Below are 27213 nucleotides of genomic sequence, written 5' to 3' on the forward strand. Positions count from 1 at the left end.
CAAGACAAAACAGGTAACATGAATCACACATTCGATTTTGAAGTTTCCTCGATGTTGCGAAGGAGACCGATAGTTAATCCATGGTTAATGAATTTCTAGGTTTAAATTACAGGCTGAAACTAACGGTAACTTAAAGAATGTAATCTATATGATCACCTGTCCCCGTCGGCTCCCATATATTGGCATGGCCAAGAGCATGATCGAAACCCACTTGTGTGAATATCGCAGTAATCGGATATGTGAACGAGCAACCACTAAAATGTCCGCCCACTACATGGAGAAGGGACACCACACAAGAACTACAATGGACTATCATTGAACAGGTCTCCAATGAATCCGCCTGGGGAGACATGCCAATGGATTGAACAACTGCATACCATGAAGTCATTTCACCTGATGACAGGACACCAATCCCAAGGACACTGAAAGAACACTACCAACTAGGCATATGCATGTTCCTATTCAAGAGAAAGTAAAGGAAAAAGCACAGACCACCTTCTAACTAGGAACGAAAAGAGCATGTGAGATCCCCCTTGTTTGAACTCATATACACCACAGATTTGGAATGAGTTTTTACTTTGAAAATCAAATCTCATATGGGCGACTATCTAAAACAGTCACCCTTTGGCATGCAATAAGAGCCTTTTTGCAGCAGTTTTCCTATAACGTTTCCATAGTTTATGTCATTATAAATTAATTTTCACCAAAATGTTGCAGATTTCCATTTTTTCTAACCTTGTCTATGGCCTGTGCAGCATTTTTTCTGCACACTTACAAATACAAATATCAAACTGAGCAGCCATTACTTTGGGCTGTTATACTATAAATTCCCGGTTTTTGGTTTAGAGATGGGGCGCTATTCAACCTGGTCATACCTCTCATCTGAGGTTGTTTCTCAATTTTCGTTATTATAATAACAAACTTCGTTTCCAACATCACTTTGGTAATCCCGGCATATGCATCCATACGATCCGCTGCCAGCAATCCTATCAGTCTTTCTACTATAATCATTCTATCCCTTTTATTTATTTTTTGACCCGGCTTCCCAAATTATTTAGGTATCCTAAGATTTCAATTACATTTTTTGTTTTTTATCATAGCCAGTCCGACCACCGGCTCGAACCAAAGCAGGGACCACGAGAACAACACAGGAAGTGTTGCCACTTCAGGTGTCCATTTTGGGAAAAGTAGCGGTCTAGTTATTACCACATTGAGGACGTGAGCACGAGAACGCCTTATCAGGACGGTCTCTGCTCAGCAATTCCCCTTCTGAGCCATGGGTATGGCAGACTATGTGAGCAAGGGTGCAGCTTTGAAGACGTGAGTATGGCATAGCTGCCCCCTCTGACAATGCGCATTCTTTCCCCTTGATAACGAGCATTTTCCTTTGGATTGCAATGCTTTTTACACAATAATAACTTGTTTCTGTAACTTTTGCTTCTAGTGTGAGACTACAAGTGCCCCTTCCTACCCGTGCTGAGCTCATGGGGCTCTAAATAGTGAATGAAAATGTGTATTTTGTTTCGTATTTTTCCTCACTTTCCGCCTGCAATTTAAACCTAGAAATTCATATACAATGGATTAACTATCACAGTCACCTGCACAACATCCAGGAAACTACAATATAGAGGGTGTGATTAATGTTATCTGTTTTGTCTGGTTCGTTTTAAGGGCACCATGACACAGTCATCATCATTATTAGTCAAGAAGATTAGTTGTGCACGAGTGAAAAATATTTCACTTTTTTTCCACAAGTTGGTGATATGTTTTATACATTTGGAAATGCATTTAATTTTTTGCTATTCAATGATGTTCTATCTTTGCAGGTCTTAATTCATAGAATATACCTATTAGGTATTGTATTTGCGTGAAAATAGTATGTCATCAACGTTTTATTTTTTCACCTTGATAACAAATAAGTAGACTACTTTGGTTCCGCTAGGAGCAATGTTCCTTCTAATTTATTTCCTCTGTGTGTAGCTGTGTAAGGTCTATGTGCGCTGCAACAAAGGCTATGTGGGCCAGTAACCAGACCGCGGGTGTGGGTGCAGTGCCAAATATCACTCCAAACTTTTGCGTAAAAAAGTGCATTTCCTCACATATAGATCCACGTGAACAGTGTTAAGGCAGGTTTGAAACCCTCCCACAATATGAAACCTTGGCAGCTATGTTGCTGCATTTCTTTACATAGCCCCTTCCATGCTCATGACAAGCCCAGCTCGTTATAAGGCACAGTGGAGCTGTGCCTATGACGAGCTGGGCTTGTCAAAACTGCAGCGGCGCGCCCACGCACGGCTAATTCCCCGCCTGTGCGGGAGAATTAATGAGTGGGCGGGGTTGTGACGAGCCCAGCTCGTCATGAACACAGATCTATTGTGACTCATGACGAGCTGAGCTCGTCACAAGCTCCGTGGCACCCCGTGCCGTGGGGGAATCACCTCCGCGGCGAAGGTGTTAATAGAGCTGGGCTGCTGGGCGATTGTGTGCATTTGTTAAAGTTTTCATGTTAATGTCAGCTCATGACAGGCGCTGGGATTAACATGAAAACTTTAACAAATGCTCTTTTTGAGCAGGAAAAATAAACTTATAATAACTTAGTTATTATAATTTAATTATTCACCGTTTCAGGGCTGCGTTAGCCGCATAAGGAATTAGACTAGCACATTAAAATGCATGTGTCACACATTCTAGCGCCCCTTTGACAATACTGCAAAACGGAGGCAATGAGGCAGCACCAGCCCACTAAAATTGTCTAACATATATGAGCATGCAAATGAGCCTTCAAATTTAAACTGCTATGCATCAGAGATAGAATATTCATGAACAGCCCTGAGCAGGCAGGCCAGAGTTTAACAGATTAATTAGCCGCACCCCAATCTGCCTTCCTGTGAGTCTACTGTGGGGGTACCGGGTCTTGCCTGCTGTTTTCTCACAATTACACCACCCTTTTGGTGATCAGAAGCACACACATGCTTCGAAGATTGAACACACTGATGGGTGGTAGTTTTGTTTTTCCTTCCCGCACCCTCCAGCAGAGAACTCATATTACCTGAGCCTCTTGCGCAGGAGGTTATAGTTTTACAGCCTTCTGGGCCCATTCCCTCCTAAGCCCCCGCCTGAGTCTGAACAGAGATTGTTGACAAAATAGTCAACTTCTCAGCCCCTGCCGTGCCCTCTGGACATGTGTACTTTTGTGTACCAGAGGCACAGTATTGGTCTTGTCACTTGATCCCGGGACTTGATTGTCATCAGAGCGGCACACAAGTGTTTAAGTGCGACTGGCAGAGGTAGTAGGCCTTTTTAAAAACCTTATAATCCATATTTTCAGACATTCTGGTTGTATGATCTGGATTTAAATTTAAATAATCGCCTATAGACTTCTAAACACTGTGTTTTGGAAATAATCTGCTAAAATGGACTGTGAGATTTAGGTCATTACACTGCCCTTACCTCAGCTACAACCTTCTCCCCAAAGATGGGGCGCCGCAGTCTTACAGCCTTGTCACACAGTAGCTGCTGCAGAGGGCATATTATTCCGGGGGTCAAAAATGTGGTTTTCGGGGAAAGGGAATAGGAATGGTAATTCCAAGTGTACGGGAGTTAGGACCCCAAGATTAAAAAGTAGAGCTTTCATTAGAAGGAAATTAAACATCTTTAAGCAACAGAATGAAAATGTAGCTCTACCAGGGTTTTCTCCCCTCACTGCCAAACAAACTATGTCCATCAGATTCCCTTTCTTTTCTGACTCCAAGCATAAACACTTTTTTGTAGTGACTCTGTCCATGTTGATTCACCTCATGCACTCTAGCTCAGCCATTCTAGTAACTAGACAATCCTTAACCCTCAAAGTAGTCTGCCTACTTCCTAAATGAAAATTCTTTTGAAAAGGGAGGGATGCACACCTCATTTACAACAATCTTATTCCAATGTTCTTTACCGTTAAGTTGGTAATAGCGTGCAGATTGGTTTGTGGCATGCCCAAATGCCACCAGGTACGACCTAGATAAATACAAATGGGACATGTTCATGCCCCAGCCAAATGCACAGCCTTCCGCTGCCCTGTAAGTTAAAAAGGCCCACTCTTTCACCAACGGTTGCAACCGTTGGTGAAAGAGTGGGGCTTTTTAACTTACACAGCAGTGACCCCCGAAGAAGGACGCTGGGTCGCCCGAAATGCATTGGGTTTTTATGGAATAAATACTGCTTGAGATAAGCCTGGCATTTATCGTATTGATTGAAGAGGTCCGGATGGGCACAGGATAAATATAAGAAACTTGAAAAAAGGCTGAAACATGTGACACGTGGACTTTCAAGATGGAATATGAATAAGTGGATAAAAGTGGAGAAACAAATAATGATTAACAATGAAGATTTGAAGTAAAATGGTTGAAGTTTTGAATGCCGCAAGGGCAGCGTAAGGCTGTGCATTTGGCTGGGGCATGAACATGTCCCATTTGTATTTATCTACTTCCTAAAAGCACCACACATGCAGTGGGAGAAGTGGGCGGGAGCGGCAGGGCACGGATTGCCCCAACTTCTTTAATTAAATAGATTTTATTTATTTTTTTTTTTATTTTAAACATGCGTCTTAGGATGGCAGAAATAGCCAAGGCCCATAGATAAGGCTCGACATTTGTGGTGGGGCGAATAGAGAAGGAAAATGAATCTGTCTCTGTAGTGAAGGCAGGGCCTTGCTTGTGCACATTGCTATGTTAGCCTAGGCTTATTAGAAGTTTAAACGCCATTTGCCTTTTTGCCGCTTTTGCACACAACACTGCATGTAACTGTTGTTGCAAGTTTGACTGCGTGAATATCTTCACCTGAGAAAGGCTTGTTTTGTACATCCCTAGACTTAAATTGCGACCTAAGTCTGCACAGTGAGTTCTGAAGCCTCGAAGGTTATCATAACAATATTAGCTGTTATTCGGGCTGATCAGCTCACGCTTAGACACAACATGCACGCAGCTGCAGCTAACAAATTCAGGCGCCTTTAATATTGCACTGCATGCATGATTTTAGGCAATTGGAGAAAATCTGTTTCCAGAGAGAGAGAGCTTTTGCAGATCCCGATGTGATTCACCTCTGCTGATCTTGGAGGTATGGGGTCCCCCATTCAAACCTAAGAGACCTTCTATATCTTATAAAACATAGTTCCTAGCTAGGGAGGGTGGCATACAAGGCACTATAGGACCTGTTTCCACTATCATTATAATATGATTTCTCCTTTGGGTTTCATGGAATTGTAACAATGCTGATCGTATTATTTTTAATTATATGCCTGCTTATGTTAGCAAAATACTGCAGCTTAGAGCACGTCCTTATAATAAACATTTTAAACTTTATTGTATCTCTTTTTACCCATGTTGTGGACTAGTATGAGAATAACAAACGAAAGAGTGTTATTGATTACCACCATTCCTGAGAGTAACCTAAGTCGCATGTTCTGGGTTGTCTAATCATTGGTTTCTTTGCTATAGGACAAAGAGCTAATGTGGCACTGATGCTAGTCGGTTAAGGGTTCTAGGTACTGAGGTGAGTTTTTTGGTCCACCACAATTCACTAAGGTCCTGGGTCTCTGTGCACAGTTCTGTGTATGAGCAGACTCCCAGCAACATCTCTTCCTTCTTGCTCAGAGAAGAGTAGGACAGTGTCCACTTCTGCTCTGCCGCTGGTAAAAGCACTCACTGATTACTGAATAACGAGTGTAAAAGAGTTAAGGTAACCATGTTGTTCCTGCTTACATTTCACATGCTTTACTTAAACTTGCATTCCCTATGAGTGTTTGCTTTTTCCAGGATATATATATATTTTTTTTTAGGCAGCATGTTACTCTTGTCTAATGCGTAATTTGAATTGAGTCGCATCAAGGTGTTTATAGCACAATTGGGTTGTAGGTGAAGGTAGTGCAAGTTTCTCTCAGTGGGGCAGTATGGTGTTCAGTGGAGAAGTGGATGTGGTACTATGGTCAGAGCTGCAAAATTTAGAACTAGGAAACCAAGTTCAGCCTTCATGACCAGTGCGAAGGAGCACATTCCCTTGCTTGACCTTAGAAGATCCCGCTAGACCTTAGAAGCCCTGGTGTCTTGGCACCAGCATGTGGACCCTAGCAGTGGCAAATGTGGGTTAACCTTAAAGGCCTGTCAACCACAATCCATACTGAAGTTTACCTCCAGTCCTGCGGGCAGGTCTATGAAGCAGCACACCCTAGCGCAACAGTGATTGTCAAAGACCCTTGAGCAAGGGAACCTGCAAGGTAGGAAGGCCCCTGGGTATCCACTAGTTACGGAAAACAAATGGTCCTTCAAACAGACAATTCATGGACAATAAATGTAGACTAGAATCAGTACTATATTATATTAGCGATGTCCAGCCGGACACCTGATTTAATGAATCAAAACAATTAGTAAGGATCAAACACACAGTGATAGAGTGGGACACAGTCCTGTATCCTACAAAAACACAAAACAATTACAGTTGGTCAACCACATTTCAGGCAAAACAGGGAGTAGCTTATGGCCAATGCAAATAATGCGAGCAAGCTCTTTAAGTAAACAGTAATTGCACTTGTTTTAACACATTGGTTTAAAGTGCACACTGTTTAAACAAGTCGACGACGTGTCGATCCATGACTAAATACTAGGATTATCATCAGGACAGGAAAAAATACAGTCCTGAAGTAATACGCTGCCTGTAGCAAAGGGCGTAGAGGCTCAGTTTGAGCATGAGAAGAGTGGCAGCAAACGGGGGTCTCCCTAAGGAGCAGGAGATGCTGCAATGAGCGGTACAATGGTAAAAAGCCAAGCATGGCTTTTACGGGTGTCCTTAGAATGAAGGCGGGATACGCCTCGTAACGAAGGTGGTTGGTTTCGGGAAAAAGTACGCCTCGGTGCAGGAGCGGGCTGAGTGTCAATCAAACATACAGCTGGGTGCGTGGAATAACGTCCCTCTGATCACGAGCTCAATGGCTGGGATGTCATGCTTGCAAGTATATTATGTTTCTAAAAACATTTGCTGCCTCCTTCCTGGCCTCCAGCAATTTAAGGCAACAATAAAAATGTCATGATCACTCTGGTGATTAATGTTCGTCCTAGAGAGAGATGCCGTTTTGTCAAGTGGAAGTTTTAACTCATGGAAAGGTAGCACAGAAGGCTAATTTGCCTTCTGCAAAGAACATAAGCCACCCAGATCACAAAGTGCACATAATGTAAATGGGTCAGTAGGTTACTGCTTTTGTCAATTAGATCCTTTTGTAACTTGCAGTTTATTAGTCAAAATCCTAACATAGAACAGTGAGCTATTAACTGAAATCGAAGAGCTGCAGGTTTATTCCCCCTAGTCTGATTATCCTAATGTTGCAAAAAGAGTTCATTTGAATAGAAATCAATTCTGGTTATTAAAGAGCACTCCCAATCATGTTATTACGTTCTAAATTCAGAGTTTGTGTTTCTCCAGACCAATCACTATTAAACTATACTGCCTACTAGTATGGATGTCATGCGACTCTTACACCTTGCAGTCCTTTGTCTTATGTAACATTTCCGTTACAGAGATTTACACACATGATTAATTGTCTCTGTGTAATGAGTGTGATGTAAAGTGCTCTGAGACCCTACACCCTATAAGTGGTGCTGTAAATCAAGTTAAATTCATCTGAGCTAGAGTGTGGTTATGGAGTCTTAAGGGCCACTGTTAAAGGGTGGTAGTGAGGGAATCAGTGGCGTAGGGAGTTATTGTGGGGGAACCAACAAACATTGTCGCACAGGGCTTCACCAGTGCTAAAGCTGACCCTGCCCTTGAGGCCAGGCCACCTCACGCATTGGTCCTTCCATTGGACTTGTTTCAGCAGTAGTAGCTGTAACTCACCAGGGGTCGGCAATGCAGGATTTGCAAGCACAACAAACTAAGTTCACAAACTTCAAAGTCTCTGTGCTTCATGCACAAGCACTTTTAACTTGTGCTGCCTTCTTGGAGGCCACTGAAATTATGCAGCAATGGAGGACAAAATTATGCTGCGGTGTTGAGTAATTATGCAGCAAAAAAAAAAAAAGGCTGCAGCGTAATGTGGTATATTTTCTGATACTTTATTTTTACATTTTTACACATGCTAACAGTCTCTGGAAAGATTTTGCCTTATTGGCACCAGTGTAACATACAAATCCAGCAGTGAGAAAGGTGATCAGTCAACCTTTGCAAAGGGCCGTCCACACACGTCACATTTTTTAGCAACTTTTGATCCGTTTGAGCTACAGTTTATTAGTAAAAATCATCAAATTATGCAGCAGATGATGCATTATGCAGCACATATTGCAGAACCAGAATTATATAGAAAACATTTGCAAACTAGGATATTTGGCCATTCATGCTTGAACTGCTGTGGTGGAAAAAGGGAGGAGAAGTGCGGATGACCAAAGCTGCATGGCACAGAGACAAATGGTTTGTGTTTCCACTTTTATGCGTATTTCACCTGAAAGCATATGCCATGTTTATAGGCTTGCTGCATTTCTTCTCTTAATAGAGCTGTGCTGCGGTGTGATTGTGTGCCTTTGTTAAAGTTTTCATGTTAATCTCAGCACCCGTGTCATGAGCTGCAATTAACATGAAAACTTTCAAAAAGGCACACAATCACACCGCAGCACAGCTCTATTAAGAGAAGAAATGCAGCAAGTCTACAAACACAGTGTGTGCTTTCAGGTGATTCTGAAAGCACACGCTGTGTTTGGTACTGCATTTCTTTTGTTTTCTAGAGTGCGGCTGCGTGACGGGCGCTGCAATTAACACGAATGCTTAAACAAAAGCACACAATGAGCCGCAATCCAGAAAACAAAAGAAATTTAGCAAGTGCTCCATCCTTGATCCCAGTTGCTGCCTCTTCATCTGCAACCTGGAAATGCCCAATTTTCGTGCCACTAGCCTTTTAAAAGAGGCAGCGCTAGTGCTTTTGGGGGATGTGTGTGCTCGCCACACACACACACACAGCACTGCGAGCTCGGGGGCACCGAGGTGCGTGCGCGCACCTTAAAGGGAACACTGGTTAGGAGAGGTACATGGGGTCCTTTGCTCTGGTACTCATGAAAAGCCTTAGGGATTAGGCTTGAAACATGTAGACCAGGAGATAATCACCCATCATAGTGTAGGTCTCCATTTCCCCTTTTTTGGTTGAAATCTGTTTTTATTATTGAGAAGAACACTCATCATGTACACAGCAAGTCGCCTACAACCCTTTGACGGTCTGGTCGCGTGATGGAACCAGGAGTCAGAATGCAAAGGTGGAACAACATGAAACTATGCATGTACATTAGCTTACACAGCAAGTCGCCTACAACTCATACAGGGCCGGCTGCGTAGCATGGCAATCATATGTGGTGGGCGTAAATGTAGAGCTTCTTCAAATGGTGACGTCAAGTGAACTCAAATGTGGAAAGATGAACAGAAGAATGGAAAAGAGAAGAAGTACGGGGGAAAGCCCTCCTATGTTCTTGGAAGAGGAAAGTGGCGAGAAAGAGTAGTCAGGAAGGAGGAGCAAATAAGAAGTTGAGAAGTGAAAGGGAGGGTAGAGTATGGTATATAAGTTCTACAAAGACCGTGACTAGGAAGCCCAGAGAGTTGGGGGCGGAGGACAATGTAGTGGTGGTTCCAAACGAATGGGTAATTAGATAACAACGCGCAGGGTATTAATGTTGATGCCAGAGGGATGTGTCGTAGTCGGGAGGGTATACAGCATCTTCAAAAAGGCGTAAGGCCCGGAGTTTGGTGAAACGGGCGTCTCGGAACTGTAGGCGTGCCCTGAGCAGCTCCATCGCCATGGTATGCCATAGGCGGGTGAACCAAATGGTGACATGGGACTCTACTTTTTTCCAATATAGGGCTATGGGTTGTTTAGCCGCCCCCAGCATATGCAGGCAGATATACCAATCACTATGTGTCAATGCACACAAATTGTCCGGCTTGAGTAGGACAGTGGCTGGAGTTTTAGGCAGGGGGAAAACTAAGAACTGATTTAATGTGGCTAAGGATCTCTTTCCAGTATGTGGCCAGAAGCGGGCAGGCGCACCAAACATGAAGGAAGTCTCCGGGGGAGTTCGAACATCGCCAGAAAAGAGGAGAAGATGCAGGGAACATTTTATGTAGTCTGTGATGGGAATAGTCCCATTGGGTCATAACCTGTACGCGGTTTCACACTAGGAAATGCATCAATAGACTTTCGGGATGTCGCGCCAGAGGCGGTCCCAATGCGCAGGTGTAATGTCTGAGGCAGGTCAGACTGCCATCTGGTTTGGTAGGGGTGTTTTACAATTCGCGGGGGTGCTGAAGAATGTGGTACGTGCGCGGTATGAGCCCCTTGGAGTTATCAAAAGAGCGAACCAGCCGCTCTAAAGGAGTAAAAGCACGTGTGGCCGCTTGTGACAGACGCGGTGTGTGCCTAGTGCCGAAGTTGCAGGTATTGTAATCGAGCCCCCTCCGAGACATGGAACTCCTGTATGCAGTGTTCAAAAGATTTGAAAGCGTCTCCTGCGAAGAGATCCCGGATTGTTCAACACCCGCCATCTAGCCATTCAGAGAATGCGGGATAGTGTAGTGCAGGTGGAAAGTGTGAGTTGCCAGTAATGGGAGTGTGGTGAGACAGGAAGGAGGTGAGGCTTTTGAGTACAGCTACCTTGTCCCAGATGTCAAGGACAGTTTTGGTGGGGAGATCTATATGCACGCTGCTGGATCGTGAGGTCCGGGGCTACCATGGGAGATCCCATATATAGCGTCCAGTCACCGCCCTGTCCATGTGAAACCACATCATTTCCCTTTCCCGTGCCGTCCATTCTGAGATGAAGCGGAGATACGAGGTCCGATAATATTCTACCAAGTTAGGGCATGCCAGACCACCTCTGTCCCGGGGCAACATTAGAATTGTATTACAAAAACGCGGTCGACGACCCCCCCCAAATGAACCTGGTGATCTCTAGTTGCAGGCTTTGCATCTGATGTTGTGGAATAGGAGTGGGTAGCGATTGGAATAAATACAGAATTTTTGGCAGTATGGACATTTTAATTGCATGCAGGCGACCCAGCCACAAAAGTGAGAGATGCTTTCAGGGCCTCAGATACTCCAGCACATTACGTTTACAGTCCTTTCAGATTAGTTTGTGACCAAGTGGCAAGGGTAGGGATTAAAATAAGCCTAAGGTATCTAATGGGATGAGGGGCCAATTTATAGGGGACAAGCGTCTGTAGCACTGGGAGTTCCTCTACCGGAATAGTGAGATTCAGGGCCCAGGACTTATCATGATTTATTTTAAGGCCTGATTCCTGTTCGAATACACGCAAGAGATTAAATAGGGCGGGCAGGGTGTATGCGGGCCAGTCAACGTGAGGAGAAGGTCATCGGCGAACATGGTTACTTTATGTTGCTGGCCTCCAAGGGGAATGCCGTGGATGTCGGGTGCTTGACGAATCATAATGGTGAGGGGTTCCACTACGAGGGCAAACAGGAGGGGAGATAGGGGACATCCCTGCCACGTGCCTCTGTGTATCGAAATGGGACTTGTAAGTTGCCCATTGACCCACACCTGGGTCGTTGGGGAGAGGTAGGGAGCCATGATGCGGGGGAGCATCAAGGGGCCTAGCCGGCCAAGAAGGATTGAGTGACGGGTTCAGAGGTCCCCCGTGCCGATGATGACATGTCGCCAGGACCAGAGGAGGCAGGCTTGTTCCAAAGCGCAGCAACAGGATTATCCTTTGGAGGAACAGCCGTGTCTTTTACTGATTTGGTGCGAGTCATGGCTTTGCTGGGTCCCGCGACGCCAGGCACAAGGCAGGCAACCAAAGGGGTGAGCAGATAGCGTCAAGGAGCTTTGCAGGTTGCTCGTATGAGGCAAAGGCATCGTGGTGCAGGCTTGCAAAGGAAGATATCCATAGTCCAGAGGGGAGGTGAGGAGGTGAGCGAGGATGGAGGAGCACAGGTGGTAGCCTATATAGGCCTCTTCGCCAGGCACCGCAGCTATCAAAGGCCGTCCCCGCAAGGCAGCGCTCCCCCTCGGGCCACTGCACCAAAGGGCCACAGAGCCAATGGAAGCGGGAGAATCGGGCAGGTGATTCTGTGAGGCACAGGAGACCCCCATGACAGGAAGTGCAGGGATATGGATCCAGCGCCGATCCCGCCCCGCAACGCCGCCAGAGGGTCAGGCCACGGGTGCCAACAAACGGTTGTGTTCTCCAGCAGGGTCATGGGCATAGGAGCATCAACGCCCAGAGGATGATGTCCAGCGGGAGGAGAGGCAGGTAACAAAGGTCACTGACAATAATGCCAGCAAGCAGGAGCAGTAGTCAGCATGCCCCTTCACACGCGGGAGCGGTCATCACCGCCACACCCCACCTAAAAGGACAGGGCACCCCCACTGGGTGTGCAGGGCACTCACCACTGGGTGTGCAGAGCACAGGGGCCCGGGCCTCAGCGAGTCCGTCCAGTTCACGAGGGTGCAGGGACCGTTCAAGTGTGACAGACAGGGGTTGAGGGGAATGCAGGGCCCTCCAATCCACCAACAGGCCACACCAGGGTCCAGCGGGGCCTCCTACACTCCCCCAGGCCCAGTCCACAGCACTACTGATGAACAGTCAGTCCTCCCAGGCGGAAAGCATCTCAGACTGCCGACAAGGAACCCCACAGGCCGCCCAGGTCCCCCTCCAGCCTCGAGGGGACCCAGTGTCGCAGGCGAGGTGCAGTAGTTGCGAAGATTGCTGGCCGCTCCACATCCGTGAGCAGCGACTGGAAGGCCCAAGATGGCGGATTCCGACCGCGGGGGCACAGAGGCCGTCCGCCGAGTGGCAGCACCCCGGGTGTCCCAGCCGTCCGCTCCGCAGATTAGGGCCTGAAGGCGACGTCCAACTGGCCATGGCGATGAGCAGGGGCCCTGACAGCCCCCGGCGGCGAAAAGAGTTCTGGGCCTGGTGTGGACAAAATGGTGGCCACTGGAGCTTGATCGCCGCTGCAAGTGAAGGCTGGTGTCCGCACCTCAAAGGAGCTGCCCAGAGAGATGCCCTCTCGCCAGGAGATGCCCCGTCTGCTCCAATGACCAGGTAGGTGAGGTAGGTTCGTCACTGTGGCCCCCACACAGCTTTAATGGCTAAAGAAGGTGGCGGCCGGTCGGAGCCCTCAACGCGTGCGTCTCACCTCATCTGCAGCGAGACCACGCCCCATTTCCCCCTTTTAACAGTACCAGCTACAGGATTTTAAAAGATTTAGACTCCACGTAGCCAGGTATTTTTTAATAATACACACTTGTTTTGACCCTCCCACTCCCATCCCCTCAGTCAACACCCAACAAAGTACTCCCCCATCTCCGTCGGTCGTAGCATGCCACGTCCCGCAGCGGGCGGGAAGAACCCGATGATGAAGCATGCCGCCTTGGGTCACTTTGGTGGGTGAGGGTTTTTGTAAGAAAAATCATTGTTTTCCTTAAATCATTATCTATACCTCCAATAGGAATGTTACTCTAATTATAAGTGGACTATATTTTATAGTGACCAAACAAAATGGAAAGAAGGTGCTGAGAGGATAAAGCTCTTATTAGAACAGGATTTTCACAGACTTCATCAACGCTAGATGTTTGTCAACACATCTCATATTCTCTAAGTGTTGAAGCTTTGGTTACAAGTGTTCTTGATAAGCACTACTTTTTTATATTATATGTCAATGGCGGCTCAGTAGTCTGATTGACAGCATCATAGGCTCAGGACGTCAATGATATGTTCATTTCACTTGGAAAACGTACATCCCAATAACTACATGTACATTTAAATAATAAGAAATAATGTGATAAACTACTTATCCACTAACAATGTTTGTGTCACTTTTATTGTGAAAAGGCAGTTATATGAATAATTATTGTACATAAAAGTTATGTTTAGAATTTGGTGGAACCCAACATGCATGCAGTACTTCCATTTGAAACATTACCTCAGTCGCATCAGTGAAGTGAAGGTCCAAAGGGTACAATGAAACCTTAGGCAAGAAATCACCATTTCCACAGGGAGGTTCGATCAGCAATTCCACCTTTTGCTTATGTTCTGTTGGCTCAATGAATGCATTTTCTTTATCACTATCATCTTTCGACCTAGGCTGTTCTGTGGGTGGGGAGGTTTGAGCTACAGAAGTAGTAGAACGAGAACGTACAGGTCTTCCACGGTGGACTGTTTCCCACCCCTCGGCATCTTTATTTTCTAAGGTATAAAAGAAAGAAAAAAATTATTAGCAGGTAACAGTCTAGCAAGCAGCAAAATATATAACTGTATCCAATAAGCATACCTCCGATCTCGTGGTGCGTATGGAATCGCATTTTTTTATGAGAAAATATTACACAGTTGAGAGGTGGCCCCAAAAATGTAAGCTTGTAATAACTGGAAAGGGAGTGCAAGACCCGATACAGGCAAACAGCCCAAAGGTGGGAAGTCCCAACGGAAGTCATTTTGACCACTGCAGTGTATTTGAGTTGAACTTCAATACTTCTGAGGCTAGCCTAACCTCCTAAAAAGAGCAGGTACCATTCTTCAGCATATATGCTTAGATTTTAAAAGAAATTGAATGGGGCTCGCTGTAAACCTTTAAAATTGTTGCTAAGAATCTTGTTAGGGAACCACCGAGAATCACCAAGGAAGTGCTTTTCGACATCTGAATCAATCCTGGCGCCTCTACTTTACATGGCTGAATTTCCTAAGGAAATCATTCGAGGAATTTAGCTGCATAATATAAGGTTGAATCCTTAGTTACTGATAAAGATCTGGTTTAAAGTAGTAGATAATTTTTACTTGCAATGCTTTAGTAATCAACAGAATGGCAGCTGAATGGCTCTTATCCATTCAGAGGAAATTATTTAAACCAAAGAGACTTTAACGACCTTAAAGAGCTTAGGACAGATTCGATAAATTATGACCTGGAGAGTCAGACATTACCAGTGGAAGGCTTACGTTTACCGATATGTGTACAGGAAAAAGCCTGGAATAATTCTAGATTTATTTCAAAAGTCTCATGTTTATTTCCCACACGCACAAATATACATTTTCAGGTGCAGGAATGTGATGTATAATTTGCTTTTGCCCTTGCTAATAGTTTCCGTGTGATTTTTTTTTTTCTCCCACGGACATCTACGTTCACATACGTGTTTTTCTGCAGATGTACCCTTCCCCGTCCCACTATAGTTGCAGACTTACTTCTGCCCTTGGTAACATTAGTTCTATGTAAGAGACATGATAACCCCACTCCAAGTGGCGCGTCGTTAAACATAACAAAAAACAATAGGCGCACGTTGCGATATAGAATTGGGTTACACAGTTCTTGAAACAGATCAAAGGGTTAAGCAAATACTTATAGAGAGAATACGTTTAAAGTGAATTATAAATTGATGACACCACCCACAATATTACAATACATATTCAAACCTTGCCATTTTAAATATGGTGTCTAATGGCCACATGCATAATTGTAGGGTTTTGCAATTCCTAAATTGCGAAAATTAAGGAATCGCAATTTAGGAATTGCAAAATCCTATGCATCAAGAAATCTTAAAAGTTTTTAGGATTTCTCTTTTTTTGGTATTTGCGATTCCTTAATTGCGAATCGCAATTAAGGAATGGCATTACATTGATTCCTATGGGCCTGGGCCTAGAGGCCCATAGGAATCAATGCCTTTTTGCTATTTTTTATTTTGCGAATTCCATTTTTTGGATGCATTTCAAGGGTGCTGAGGGGGATCCAAAGGACACCCCCCTGCACACTTGAAATGTTTTTTTAAGTGCAAGTTTCACACACACATGTCCAAAGGACATGTGTGTGTGTAACATGACACTTTCAAAAATGCTTATTTGGACATTTTTGAAAGTTTTCGCAAATTAACACGAGGGTCAACCTCGTGTTAATTTGCACCTCTTATTTCAGAATTTGCAATTTTGAACAAATTCATTGCATTTAAGGAATCGCACAAATGCGACTCCTTAAATGCAATCGCATTTTTAGGAAATGCAAAAAATTGCGGGTTCAGAAAAATTGTTTCATGCATACCAAGAAGTGATTTTGGAATCGCAAACGGCCGATTTTTCCGATTCGCACCGTTTGCGACTCCAAAATCGTTTGATGCATGTGACAATAACAGCGAATGACGCAGCGCAAAAAGCGAGAAACATTTTGGTCTGGCATTAAAGCGTTCTGAATGGAAATAAAAACACATCCTATTTAAGATACCTGTGCGCAGCTCACATTTCGATTCAGACAAATTCAAAGGATCATCATCACGATTAACAGATTGCCTGCTATATAGAGCTTTGTGTATGGAACTCCAAATCTATGGAGAGGGGGGGGGGGGGGGGTGAGGTGGGGGGCCGTGGGGGGGAATGCGTACCCAGGCCATGAGCTACAGCACCAGCTCTCATGGCAGGTGCATCTTGCCTGAGTGATGCACCTGGCACTTTTTTGCTGTGGCAATTGATGCATGCCAGGCATCTGTGGAGCAGTGGCTGTGCTGAGCAGAACCTGAAGCTGGGCGCCAGGAACCCCGGTGAAGACTGGCAACAATATTAGACAATTGCTGGAGACTATTCAATGGATGCATGGCATGTACCTAAGAAAAAAATCAACTTTAAAAAACGAATCTTTAAAAAGGCAATAGATGCATTTATATGAATTACTTACCAATAGAACTTAAGGGCAAACATTATACGATATGGGTGATGCTGGGGTTACTCAGAAGTTACTGCGTTGCTGATGACAGTATCTGGAGTTCACTTATAATCTGAACGGCATTCGCAGCATAATAGCAAAATAATGGTGGAAGTACAACTTAGCCACAAAAGAGTAGAGCCAACTGTCCCTCTCCCACTTAACAAATACCATAGAAAATTGTACAATGCTCATTCGGCTTGCTGGTGCAGCGTTGTACATACTCCTACCAGTGTGCTAAAACAACAAGGTGGGCAAAGCAGATAAATCATTACTCAAATTCACCTCTCATACTACAAGCCTATTATGATAGATGTTGAAAGGGACAGTAAGCCTGCTGGGGTTGTTGTGGGGCAAAAGACTCCAGATGCAAACAGATAACAAGATGATGGTCACATAATGCAGTCATGTCAGAGCACACATTCATAGTGACAGACTTGATCAGGCAAGCCAAAGAAAGTCCTCATTTAAGGAAAGAGTGTCCATCTAGGTGGTTAAAATCTCAGTCTACTACTATAGAAGAACAGATTGAATAATAAAGATTACTGTTAATTTCCATCTGTTTAAGTTTGCATAAGTAGGCTGCAAATTTAATTTACTGGGCCTCTTGTCTTGTTTCACTGACAGCTATAAAGGTTTCGCTTTTAACAGTTTATCTGAAAGCACGATTTCTCTCTCATTCTTTTTCATAAAATAGGCTAAAATGTGCTCTGTTCTGTGGTGTTGTTTATGTTCACTGTATCAAATAATGTGCTTCAAAGTAACCTTCCCGGAGATATTCATGTAATGTCACAAAGGGACAAAGCTGATGCTGTCTATTGGTCAACTGTACTTCTATTAATTCGAATAGTTCCTTGTTCAATCACGTAATGTCATTTTCCCTTGTATGTTGGGTAAAGGGGACATAGTTGCTTTACATGAGCTGGTTTTATGTAACATAATTTTAGGACGGCTGATTGCTATGTGTCATGTAACTTCATTAGTTCAGGCCATGTTACCACCTCATGTTATGTCGAGGGCACAATTTCTGCTCCTAAGATACTGTAAAAAGTGCCTTAATTGGGATGTGTGCCAGAGCTTTTCTCCTTTTCGAGAGACAAACCTCATACCAATCCTCTTGTTAACTTTGTACTTCGTTATTTTATAGCTCTTTTTCCCTATTTTTGCTCAGAAGTCCCTATTAAGGATTGTCATTTCACTCTATAATAGATTTTTGGAGGTCGACCGTATGCTATTATCTGGTTTATTATGAAATATTTAATTGCCTGAGTAACTAATCTTTTTGCTTTCTGTAATGATTCTTAAATTTTAAATAAGCCTTAATGATCTGGACTTTTACATAGTGTCTTGTGAACATTTTCTATAATTTCCTAGGGCCCTTGTCCTTCAGGCTCACAAAGCCAATCGATATTTTGAAAAGAAAGTGTCGACAACTGTATACAAATATTAACCGGTTTCCCTAGCACACTTCAAAGAAAAGTTACTTTCAGCTTTTGTCATGACTCTACAAAGTAAAAACAGGATTCACAACTCCCAATTTCTTTTTACCCAATTCTCGCTTTGAAAAAACAAGCAAATTACCTTTTATGAATTCCTGAAGCATGGTTTCCGGAGAATTGGGTCAGTAAGAGATTTAAGAACCGATGTTTTATTCCCATTCGAAAACCAGAGATGTGAAATTTGCACACTGACTGTGGCCCCTCCCTCAAGTCTCATTAGGCCTTGGGGACCCCTTCACCCGGGGCCATTGTTTTTTTTTATTAAAGTGGAGGGGGTACGCATGGCCACCCTCCAGGGGCTGATTTGAGCCCCTGGAGCCTCAACCATCGGGGCTAGAAGAACAAGTTACTTACCTTCGGTAACGCATTATCTGCTAGAGACTTTCTAGCTGCAGATTCCTTACCTTAGAATTTCACAGGCGGAGGCTGGATCCCGAAACCTACGCTGAGCAATACCCCTTGCGCGTGATGTCAGGTGGCTCCATTTGGCTCCACCTGACGTCGGTAGCGTTGGTTATGACGGTGCGGTGCCTAAGTAGGCGCGCAGATGTTTTTCCACACCAGAAGCGTCGACCCACAAAGTAACTGACGTAAACATGTGCAAAACTAGAGCCCTGAAAGGAGAGTAACCCTAGACCTACAACATCAGTCCCCAAAGCGGGGAGGCATGGGTGGGGCTGTAAGGAATCAGAAGCTAGATAGAGTCTCTACCAGATAATGCTTTACCGAAGGTAAGTAACTTGTTCATCTGATAGAGACTTCTAGCTGCAGATTCCTTACCTTTGAATCAGATACCCAAGCCATACCATCCCGGCGGTGGGTTGCGGACTCATGGGCTAGACTAAAAAGTGTTGGAGGACTGAGCGGGCAAAGTGCCCATCTCTGCGCACTTGATCATTAAGGCAATAATGTTTTGCAAACGTGAGCAATGATGCCCACGTCGCTGCCTGACAGATGTCTTGGACTGGGACACCCCGAGCCAAGGCAGTAGTCGCAGCTTTTCCCCAGGGGGAGTGGGCCCTTAATCCCTCAGGGGGCTGCTTATTCGCCAAGGTATAACAGATTTGAAGACAGAGAACAACCCAGCGAGAGATGGTTCTTTTGTGCACTGCCTTTCCCTTCTTTGCTCCCACATACCCCACAAAGAGTTGGTCATAAACCCGGAACTCTCATGTGCGTTCAAGGTAGAACGACAATGCTCTTTTTGGGTCCAGTCAGTGGAGACGCTCCTCTTCCTTAGAGGGATGTGGAGGAGCAAAGAAGGTGGGCAAAGTAATGGACTGACCCAGATGGAATGGGGTCACAACCTTTGGTAAAAATGATGCCCTGGTGCGAAGCACCACCTTGTCAGGAAAGGACATCATCATCAAACCACTTTATTCGGTTAGGTTAAAACCATAAAAGTACAGACACAAGGATACAAACATATAAGTGCAAAAATACAAAATGCAGTGTCAACAGTGTAATGTAATCCGGCGTTAACAGTCTATGTGCAAAAGGCGCAATACAGTACTAGTCAAGTAAAGTGCATTCCAGGACAAAAGTGACAGTGCATCCAAGAAAATTAATATGAACATCTTAAAAAAGCATCCACCATAAAAAAAGTTTAAAAAGATAAAAGCAAATGATCTAAATCCTCGTTAATTATGGGCTATCCTCACGGCTATTCCTCAGCCTAACAGCTGCCATAAGGAAACTGGCTATATAGAAAATCTCATTGGGATCATTTAGTAGCTGTAGATACAATAAGGCTGACTTTACTTGAATAAAACCCTTTCTTTTTAATAATGGGAATAGAAACCTCTTTCTGATCTCACTATACAAATCACAAAACATTATTAGGTGCATTGTATCCTGAACTGAAAAGTTATCACAGGCACATGGCCCTAACTCTTTCAGTCTGCACCACCCCATAGAACTTCCAAGAGAAAGGTGAATTAGATTAAAACGGAAACGTGTTAAAAGTACACGGTGAAAAGGCCTAGTGACAATTTTCAGGTAGGGTTCCAGCGTAGACGATGTTTTTAAAAGGTAATGTGCTTTTACCGTTACTTTTGTCAACTCCAATTCTTCTCGTTGTACCGCCCATAGATTTAAAAGCTGTTTTTTCACCCAACTGAGATCCGTTCTTGTAATTTTCTCGGGGTCTTCAAAGAGGTCCTGTCGACCAACTGTTGCCAGTGTTTCCTTTACATAAACAAGCCACCTATTCTTATGTACATGATCTAAAATGAGACAATCCCTGAACAGTCTATGGTTAAGATCTAATTCAGGATTAAGCCATAATTTGAGCCAAAAACTAACTGGAGCCAGCCTAAGTGTGTCTGTTATATAGCCCATCCCCAATTCCTGCTGGACAGCGTAAGTGGGTGTTGACTGGGGGTTTGTTCCCCAACCGTTTTGAAAACCCATTTACGGCCGCAATTGCCCTAGCCATACTATTAACCTTAATGTTGTATTGAGCAGCCCATGAGCCTGTCTCATCAAAAAGAACCCCCAAGAACATAAAAGAAGTTACCCTGGTAACTTCGGAGCATTCACAATAAAAAACCCTACAATTTCGTTTACTCTGGCGGCCTATACTCATCACATGTGATTTGGCTATATTTACCTTTAAATCTAATGATTTCATAAAATTTCCAAATCCCTCAAGCAGCTTCTGTAGGCCGACTGCTGTACGCGATAACAAGACAGCGTTGTCGGCGTACAGAAGCACAGGGCAACGCTCCTGACCGGTTTTAGGGACATCTAAGCTGGCTACGTCTAAAAACTTACCTAAATTATTAATATAAAGAGTAAACAGTGATGGGGCTAAAATACAACCTTTTTGGACTCCACGACCAGAACTAAAGTGCCTAGTGCAATTCCCATCTTGATCGATCCATGCAGAGAGGTTCTGATGCAGGTCAGCTACAAAGTGAACGAGACTCTTTTCCATCCCCATCTCTAGAAGGACCATCCAGAGCTTTGACCTGTTTACCAAGTCAAAAGATGACGATAAATCCATAAACGCCAGCTGGAGTATTCCCCCTTTGGCTGAGGTGTATTTACCAATTAACAGTGATAAATTAAGACACTGGTCTTGAGTCCCCCTGCCGCTTCTAAAACCGTATTTGAAAATTTGATATTACATTCTTCTCATCTAACCTTCCCATCAGTTTACCTAAAACCACCCTCCCCAAGACCTTTACAGCCGAATCAATTAAAGAGATTGGTCTGTAACATCGGGCATCTCCTCTGTAGCCCTTTTTAAAAATGGGGACTATGATAGATGTGGCCCAGGAAGGTGGATGGTTCCCCTTTGCTGCAGTATTAAAGATTTTAGTCAGAACTTGTTCCCAGAAAACGGGATGCATTTTATATAAGTCCGCAGGAACACCGTCTGGACCTGGGGCCTTATTACTGGACATAGCCTTAATGGCCAGAACTACTTCATCCTCTTTAAAACTCAAAGCCGAGGTTGAGGAAAGGACATAGGATAAGGAGGCGAACTGGATAACGCCTGCAATTCGCTCACCCTCCGGGCCAATGTAATCGCCACTAAGAAGGCTGTTTTGATGGTCAACAGACAGAGGGGACAATAGTGCAAAGGCTCGAAAGGAGCTCACAAGATAAGTGAGGACCAAATTAAGGTCCCATTGAAGAATAACAAAGGGTGTGGGTGGAAATAAATGAACCAACCCTTTCAAAAATCTCTTTACAATAGGAGATTTTTAAAGAGGGAAGGCTGGTCTGGCAGCCGCAAAAAAGCAGACAGAGCAGAAAAGTAACCCTTGAGAGTTCCCAAAGCAGAGCCCAGCTGGGCAAGGGTAGGAATGAACAAAAGGACAGTAGAAAGAGGAGCAGAAAGAGGGTCATCAACTACCGCCACTCAATCTCCACGATTGGAGGAGCAGAGTTGACAGGTTTGGGTGGTGAACCCTCTCCTGCTGCTGCGACAGAAGATCCTCCAGAAGGGGCAGCCTGATCAGAGGATCGACACTCATGCTCAGAAGGTCTGGATACAGGACTCTCCTTGCCCAGTCCAACGCCACAAGGTTGACTTGGGCCCAGTTGCTCCTGATCTCTTGGAACCCTGGGCAGGAGTGGTATGGGAGGAAAGGCGTACAACAGGCCTGAGTGGTACAGCACTCACACCCCCACTCCAGCCTCAGCCTCCGTCGATCCTAGCCGCTCCACTTACTTTGGCCTCTCAGTCAGCCACGGTAGTCCAGCGCAGTCCTACACCACGCGACCGCCATGCTCCTCCTGCAGCCTCAGCTCCGCCTTCCGCAGCTGAGCCGCTTCACAGCGATGCAAGTGCCGGCTTTTGCCCGTAGGTCAGCCCGTTACACTCTTGATCTGCAGCCCATAGGCCCCGCCATGTTGTGCATATGGCGTTGCACCAAAAAGAGAGAGTTCGCTCCACTACAGCACAGTTACTCGGGATATGCTGCAGTCGACACAATCCCCAGGGCGCAGGGGCCTTGCTACTTGGTCAGGGGGGTCTGGAGAGCCCCCAGTCCGCAGGATGATGACAGATTATTGGCTTAGTCGGCAGAGCCCTTTTGAGGTGCTGCCATCTTGCAGTCGGCTAAGCCACGACCCCACCACTGCAGATCCTTCGCAGTTCCTTCCGAGATCTGAACACGTCGGTGAAATTTCCCTGATGCTTTGCCCATTGGAACTTCAAGTCCCAATGCAGAGCCCGCATACGCCATCTTGTGTGTCTTACCAACAGGATGCCATAGGCCATGAGGCCCAATAGCCTAAGAGTCAACCTCACCGAAATCCAGGATAGAGGCTGAAATATCAGAACCACAACCTGAATATCCTGGACTGGCTGCTCGGGAGGATAAGCCGAAACTGAGTCCAAAACCGCTCCGATGAAAGGGAGCGTCTGAGAAGGAGTAAAGTGTGACTTTGGCAAGTTTATAGGGAGCCCCAGCAAATGCAGGAGGTCCGCTGTAGTCTCAAGGTGGGAGATGACTGCCTGGAGTGAGGACGTCTTCAACAGCCAGTCGTCGAGGTAGAGGAAGACTGAAACCCCTAACCTGCGCAGATGAGCTGCAAACACCATCATCACATTGGTGAACACCGGAGGGGCACTGGTAAAGCCGAAGGGTAGCACAGTAAACTGAAAGTGCGTGTGGCCTACCTTGAACCGCAGGTAACGCCTGTGGCCCGGGAGGATATGAATATGAAAATACGCATCCTGTAGGTCCAACGCCACCATCCAGTCTTGTTAGTCTAGGGCAGACAAGACCTGAGCCAATGTGAGCATCTTGAATTTCTCCTTTTTGAGGACGAGATTGACGGCACCAAGCCCCATGTTCTTCTTCGGAATCAGAAAGTACCAGGAATAACGGACACTGCCTACTTTTGAAGCTGGAACCCTTTCTATAGCTCCTTTGGCCAAAAGAGCTGTAACTTCCTCTTAGAGCAGCTTTAAATGATCCTCCGCCAGCCATTCCTGACTCTGCAGAATTGTATGAGGAAAAGAAAGGAAAGGAAGAGACTAGCCCTCCTGGAAGAACTGCAAGACCCACTTGCCTGATGTTCTAGATCTCCAGCAGGGGAGTTGGTGACAAATTCTCCCATCCGCTGCAGCAGTATGGTCCTGCAGAATCAGCCTAGGAGGGCTTGGAGGCTGCAGCTGCCGGGGGCAGTGTGGTAGACGACTACTGGCTACCATTCCGAGGACGGAATGTACCGCATTCACGTACACATATGGCTCGGGCATTCTGAGCGGGATGGTGGCTAGTATAGGGCTGACATGGCTGGAAGCCCCTTCCGCTGCCAAGAAAGGGGCGAAAGGATGACTGGCCACGAGGAGAGGCCTAAGGACCTGGCCGTAGCTCAAGAGTCCTTGAACCTGACCAGGGCTGAGTCTGCCTTTTCCCCAAAAAGGCGGATCCCATCAAAACTCATGTCCATCAAATTGGCCTGGACATCCCCCGAGAAGCCAGTTGCGCAAAGCCAGGCGTGGCGTCTCAAGGCCACTGTCGTTGAAATAGATTTGCCCAGCGAATCGGTCGTATCCAAACACACTGTATGGCGAATTTTGCTGCATCTCTCCCGTCCTTCACAGCTTGGGATAGCACAGCAAGGGCCTCCTCCGAGACTTGTGGCAGCACTTGTGCAACCGTCTCCCAAAGAGAAAGGGAGAAACAGACCAATAAGCATGCAGTATTCACCGCCCGCAATGCCAGACTGGAGGAAGAAAACATCATCTTCCCAAATGAGTCCAGTCTCTTGGATTCCCTACCCGGAGGGGCGGAAGGGAATGCGCCCTGGGAAGTAGAGGCCTGCACCACCAAACTTTCTGGGATGGGGTGTTGGCTGAGGAACTTGGGTCGCCCCGTGCTGGTCGATGGCGGCTTGCTATCGTCCTGTTCACAGGAGCCCCTGTGCTAGGCTTGGACCTTGTTCCTAGAAGGACGTCCGTAAGTACCTGATTAAAGAGTAAAAGGGGTTCAGAGGTGGAAGCCCCAGGTTGAAGCACTTCGGTCAGGAGATTAGTCCTGCCCGCACGGAGGGCAGCTCTAGTCCAAGGACCTCAGCAACCCTCGTAACTACCATGGCATAGGACACCCCCTCCTCCGTAGGAGGCGGGAGCATGCCAGTGTCTGGAAAAGTATCCAGACCACTAGCTTGCCTAAGTTCCCCATACCAGTCCATGGTCTCCTCAAGAGATATCCTGGTGTAATGGGTCTCCAGACTCCTCCCATTCCTTCCTTAGCCTATCACCTCCATAAAGTGCTCAGGCGACAACAAAGAACCCCTGGGTTCTGTCAACATCTGAGTCGCTCGATGCCGGTCCGGCTCTGTGTCGTAAGGGATGAGGATGGGGCTTGCACCACTGAGTGGCTCCAGCGACGTCGTAGGCACCAACTTCTGGTTCAACACTGGGGAAGGTCGCCTTGGAACGACAGGTGTTGAACCGGATCCAGGATCAGATCCCTGAGGGCCCACCAGCGCCGTGGCCAAGCCAACGGTGTCAAACCCGATGGGGCCACAACCTACCCCACGGGCCCGAGGGCTCACCATTGGGGGTTTTTCACTCAAATATGCGGCGCATGGTCTCGTAAAAATCTTTAATTTGAGCGGCAGGAGCTCTGGCTCCTGGAAAGGGAGGAGCAAAATCGACTCTGGCTCCGCAGAACCGTGCCTAGAGCGTCGGTGTTCCTTCCCTCTTTCGACAACGGATGCTAGTTGAGGTGAAGCTGAAGTCCGCTTGGACTTCTTCTTCTTGTGCCTCTTCCCCGAGTGTCCAGATGACCTCGAATGGGAGGAAGAGGACTTAGGGCTCCGTGAGCGATCTAGCGACCTCCTCTCCCTCGACCGGGATTGTGACCTTCTCGGAGTCTTGCTAGACGGTGTCGAATGCCAGACCGCGAGCAACTTCATCGCCCGCTCCCTCAAGGTCTTCAGAGCCTTCGCCCGGCAGTCTGAACACAACTTTGAATCGTGGTCGCGTTCAAGACACCACAGACATATGTGGTGGGGATTGGTAACCGACATCATGCAGGAACAAGTCCAGCACGGTTTAAAACCTGTCTTCCTACCAGACATCCCTCGCACAAGAAGTTGTCACTTTAAAAAATATCGAGAAAAAGTCTGCCAAAAAGCGGCAGAGGGGTAGCTCTTCCCGGATGGGGACTTAACTGGCACAGAAAAAAAAGAACTGATGTCCGCGCGCCTAGGTGGTGCCTATGTAGCCAGCGCGACATCATAACAAACGCTTCCGACGCCAACGGCGTCACACGGAGCCACCCGACTTAGAGCGCAAGTAGTATTGCACAGCAAAAGTTTCCGGATCCAGCCTGCCGCCTGGGAAATAAAAAGGTAAGGAATCTGCAGCTAGAAGTCTCTATCAGATGTGCTTTTTATGGGGAGGGGTCATGCAGGGACCCATCTCTGCATTATCATCAGGGGGCTTCGGCCCTAGGGACCCCGTCCCCTGGAGAATAGTATCATTCATAGGGGGAGGGGGGCATGCACCCCCCCTTCCCCGGGGACCTACAAAATAAAAGGTGGGGGCCCAGGCACCCACCATAGTTTCATTGGGGGACCACGTGGGCCCCACTGCCCCAGCGGGCACCCCGCACACAGCAGGAGCCAGAATTGCTCCCGCCCACGTGAAGCAGCAACTAATGCTGCTCCCTGTCAGCAGGAGCAATATTTTGATCTGTTCCCTGCCCGCATTACTATGGGCAGGGAAACCGATCAAAAGCCTGCTCCCAGCAAGCAGGAGCATTATGAAGCTACTGCATTCTGGGAGTGGACTTGGTGTTTGCTCCCGCTTGGTGGAAGTTTTGAAATTGTTTCCACCGAGCGAGAGCAAACACAGGTTACCCTGCCTGGGCCGCTGTGGGCAAGGAAACCGTTATGTTCTGGGGCGGGCTAAGCCGGTACCCTCCCTATACACAACAGCTCCCCAGGGCCTCTGAAGGATTGGGGCAGTATGAAGCGAGTCCCCTCTTCACATAAACATTGTCTTAAGCCCCAAGGGTAGGCTCACTGTAGTTTCTGGAAGCTCGGGGGCACACAGCCCCCTTCCCCTTCATGAATACTTAGTACCCGAGTCCTGTAATGGCACCAGCAACATTTTTCTCATGTTGTTGGCAGCTAATCTGAGCACTCACGGCAGTCAGACTCCAGCGAGAGAGAGAGAGACGACACAATAGAAATAAAGCTTGCTAGGCCAATCAGAACAATCTATTTTTAAAACGGCGCGTATGTGAGTCTCTGAAGACTCTTGTGAACCCAACTGCCTAAATATACAACTATTTTTTACCCTAAACTTCTCAAAAACTACTGAACGATTTGCACCAAATGCACAATCTGTAGACAAAGTTCTTGCTTCCTGCCGAATATGGTGTCATTCCGTTCAGGCAGTTTTGCTGTAGCCTTGTCTAAAGAAGTCTAAGGAAAATGCACGGGGACCCCTGCATTGACAGATCACTACGAAACTTTTCAGGACGGAGCGGAGGTGGAACTCAACAACACGGGGGAAGTAAAGGGCACACTATCCGA

At 46.1% G+C, this 27213-nt stretch overlaps 1 protein-coding gene across 2 annotated transcripts in view; it reads right to left on the reverse strand.

Moving 5' to 3' along the window:
* The window catches only part of SCAPER (S-phase cyclin A associated protein in the ER), a 3246499-nt gene that overhangs the window by 2552672 nt on the left and 666614 nt on the right, over positions 1-27213 (reverse strand). For both annotated transcript variants that reach the window (XM_078685236.1, XM_078685237.1), the window contains exon 9: positions 13946-14208. In XM_078685236.1, coding sequence (XP_078541362.1) covers positions 13946-14208 — 263 coding nt within the window. The remainder of the gene's footprint in view (positions 1-13945; positions 14209-27213) is intronic.

This window comes from Lissotriton helveticus, chromosome 3_2, assembly GCF_964261635.1.
Source record: "Lissotriton helveticus chromosome 3_2, aLisHel1.1, whole genome shotgun sequence".
In the NCBI taxonomy this organism is placed as follows: Eukaryota; Metazoa; Chordata; class Amphibia; order Caudata; family Salamandridae; genus Lissotriton; species Lissotriton helveticus.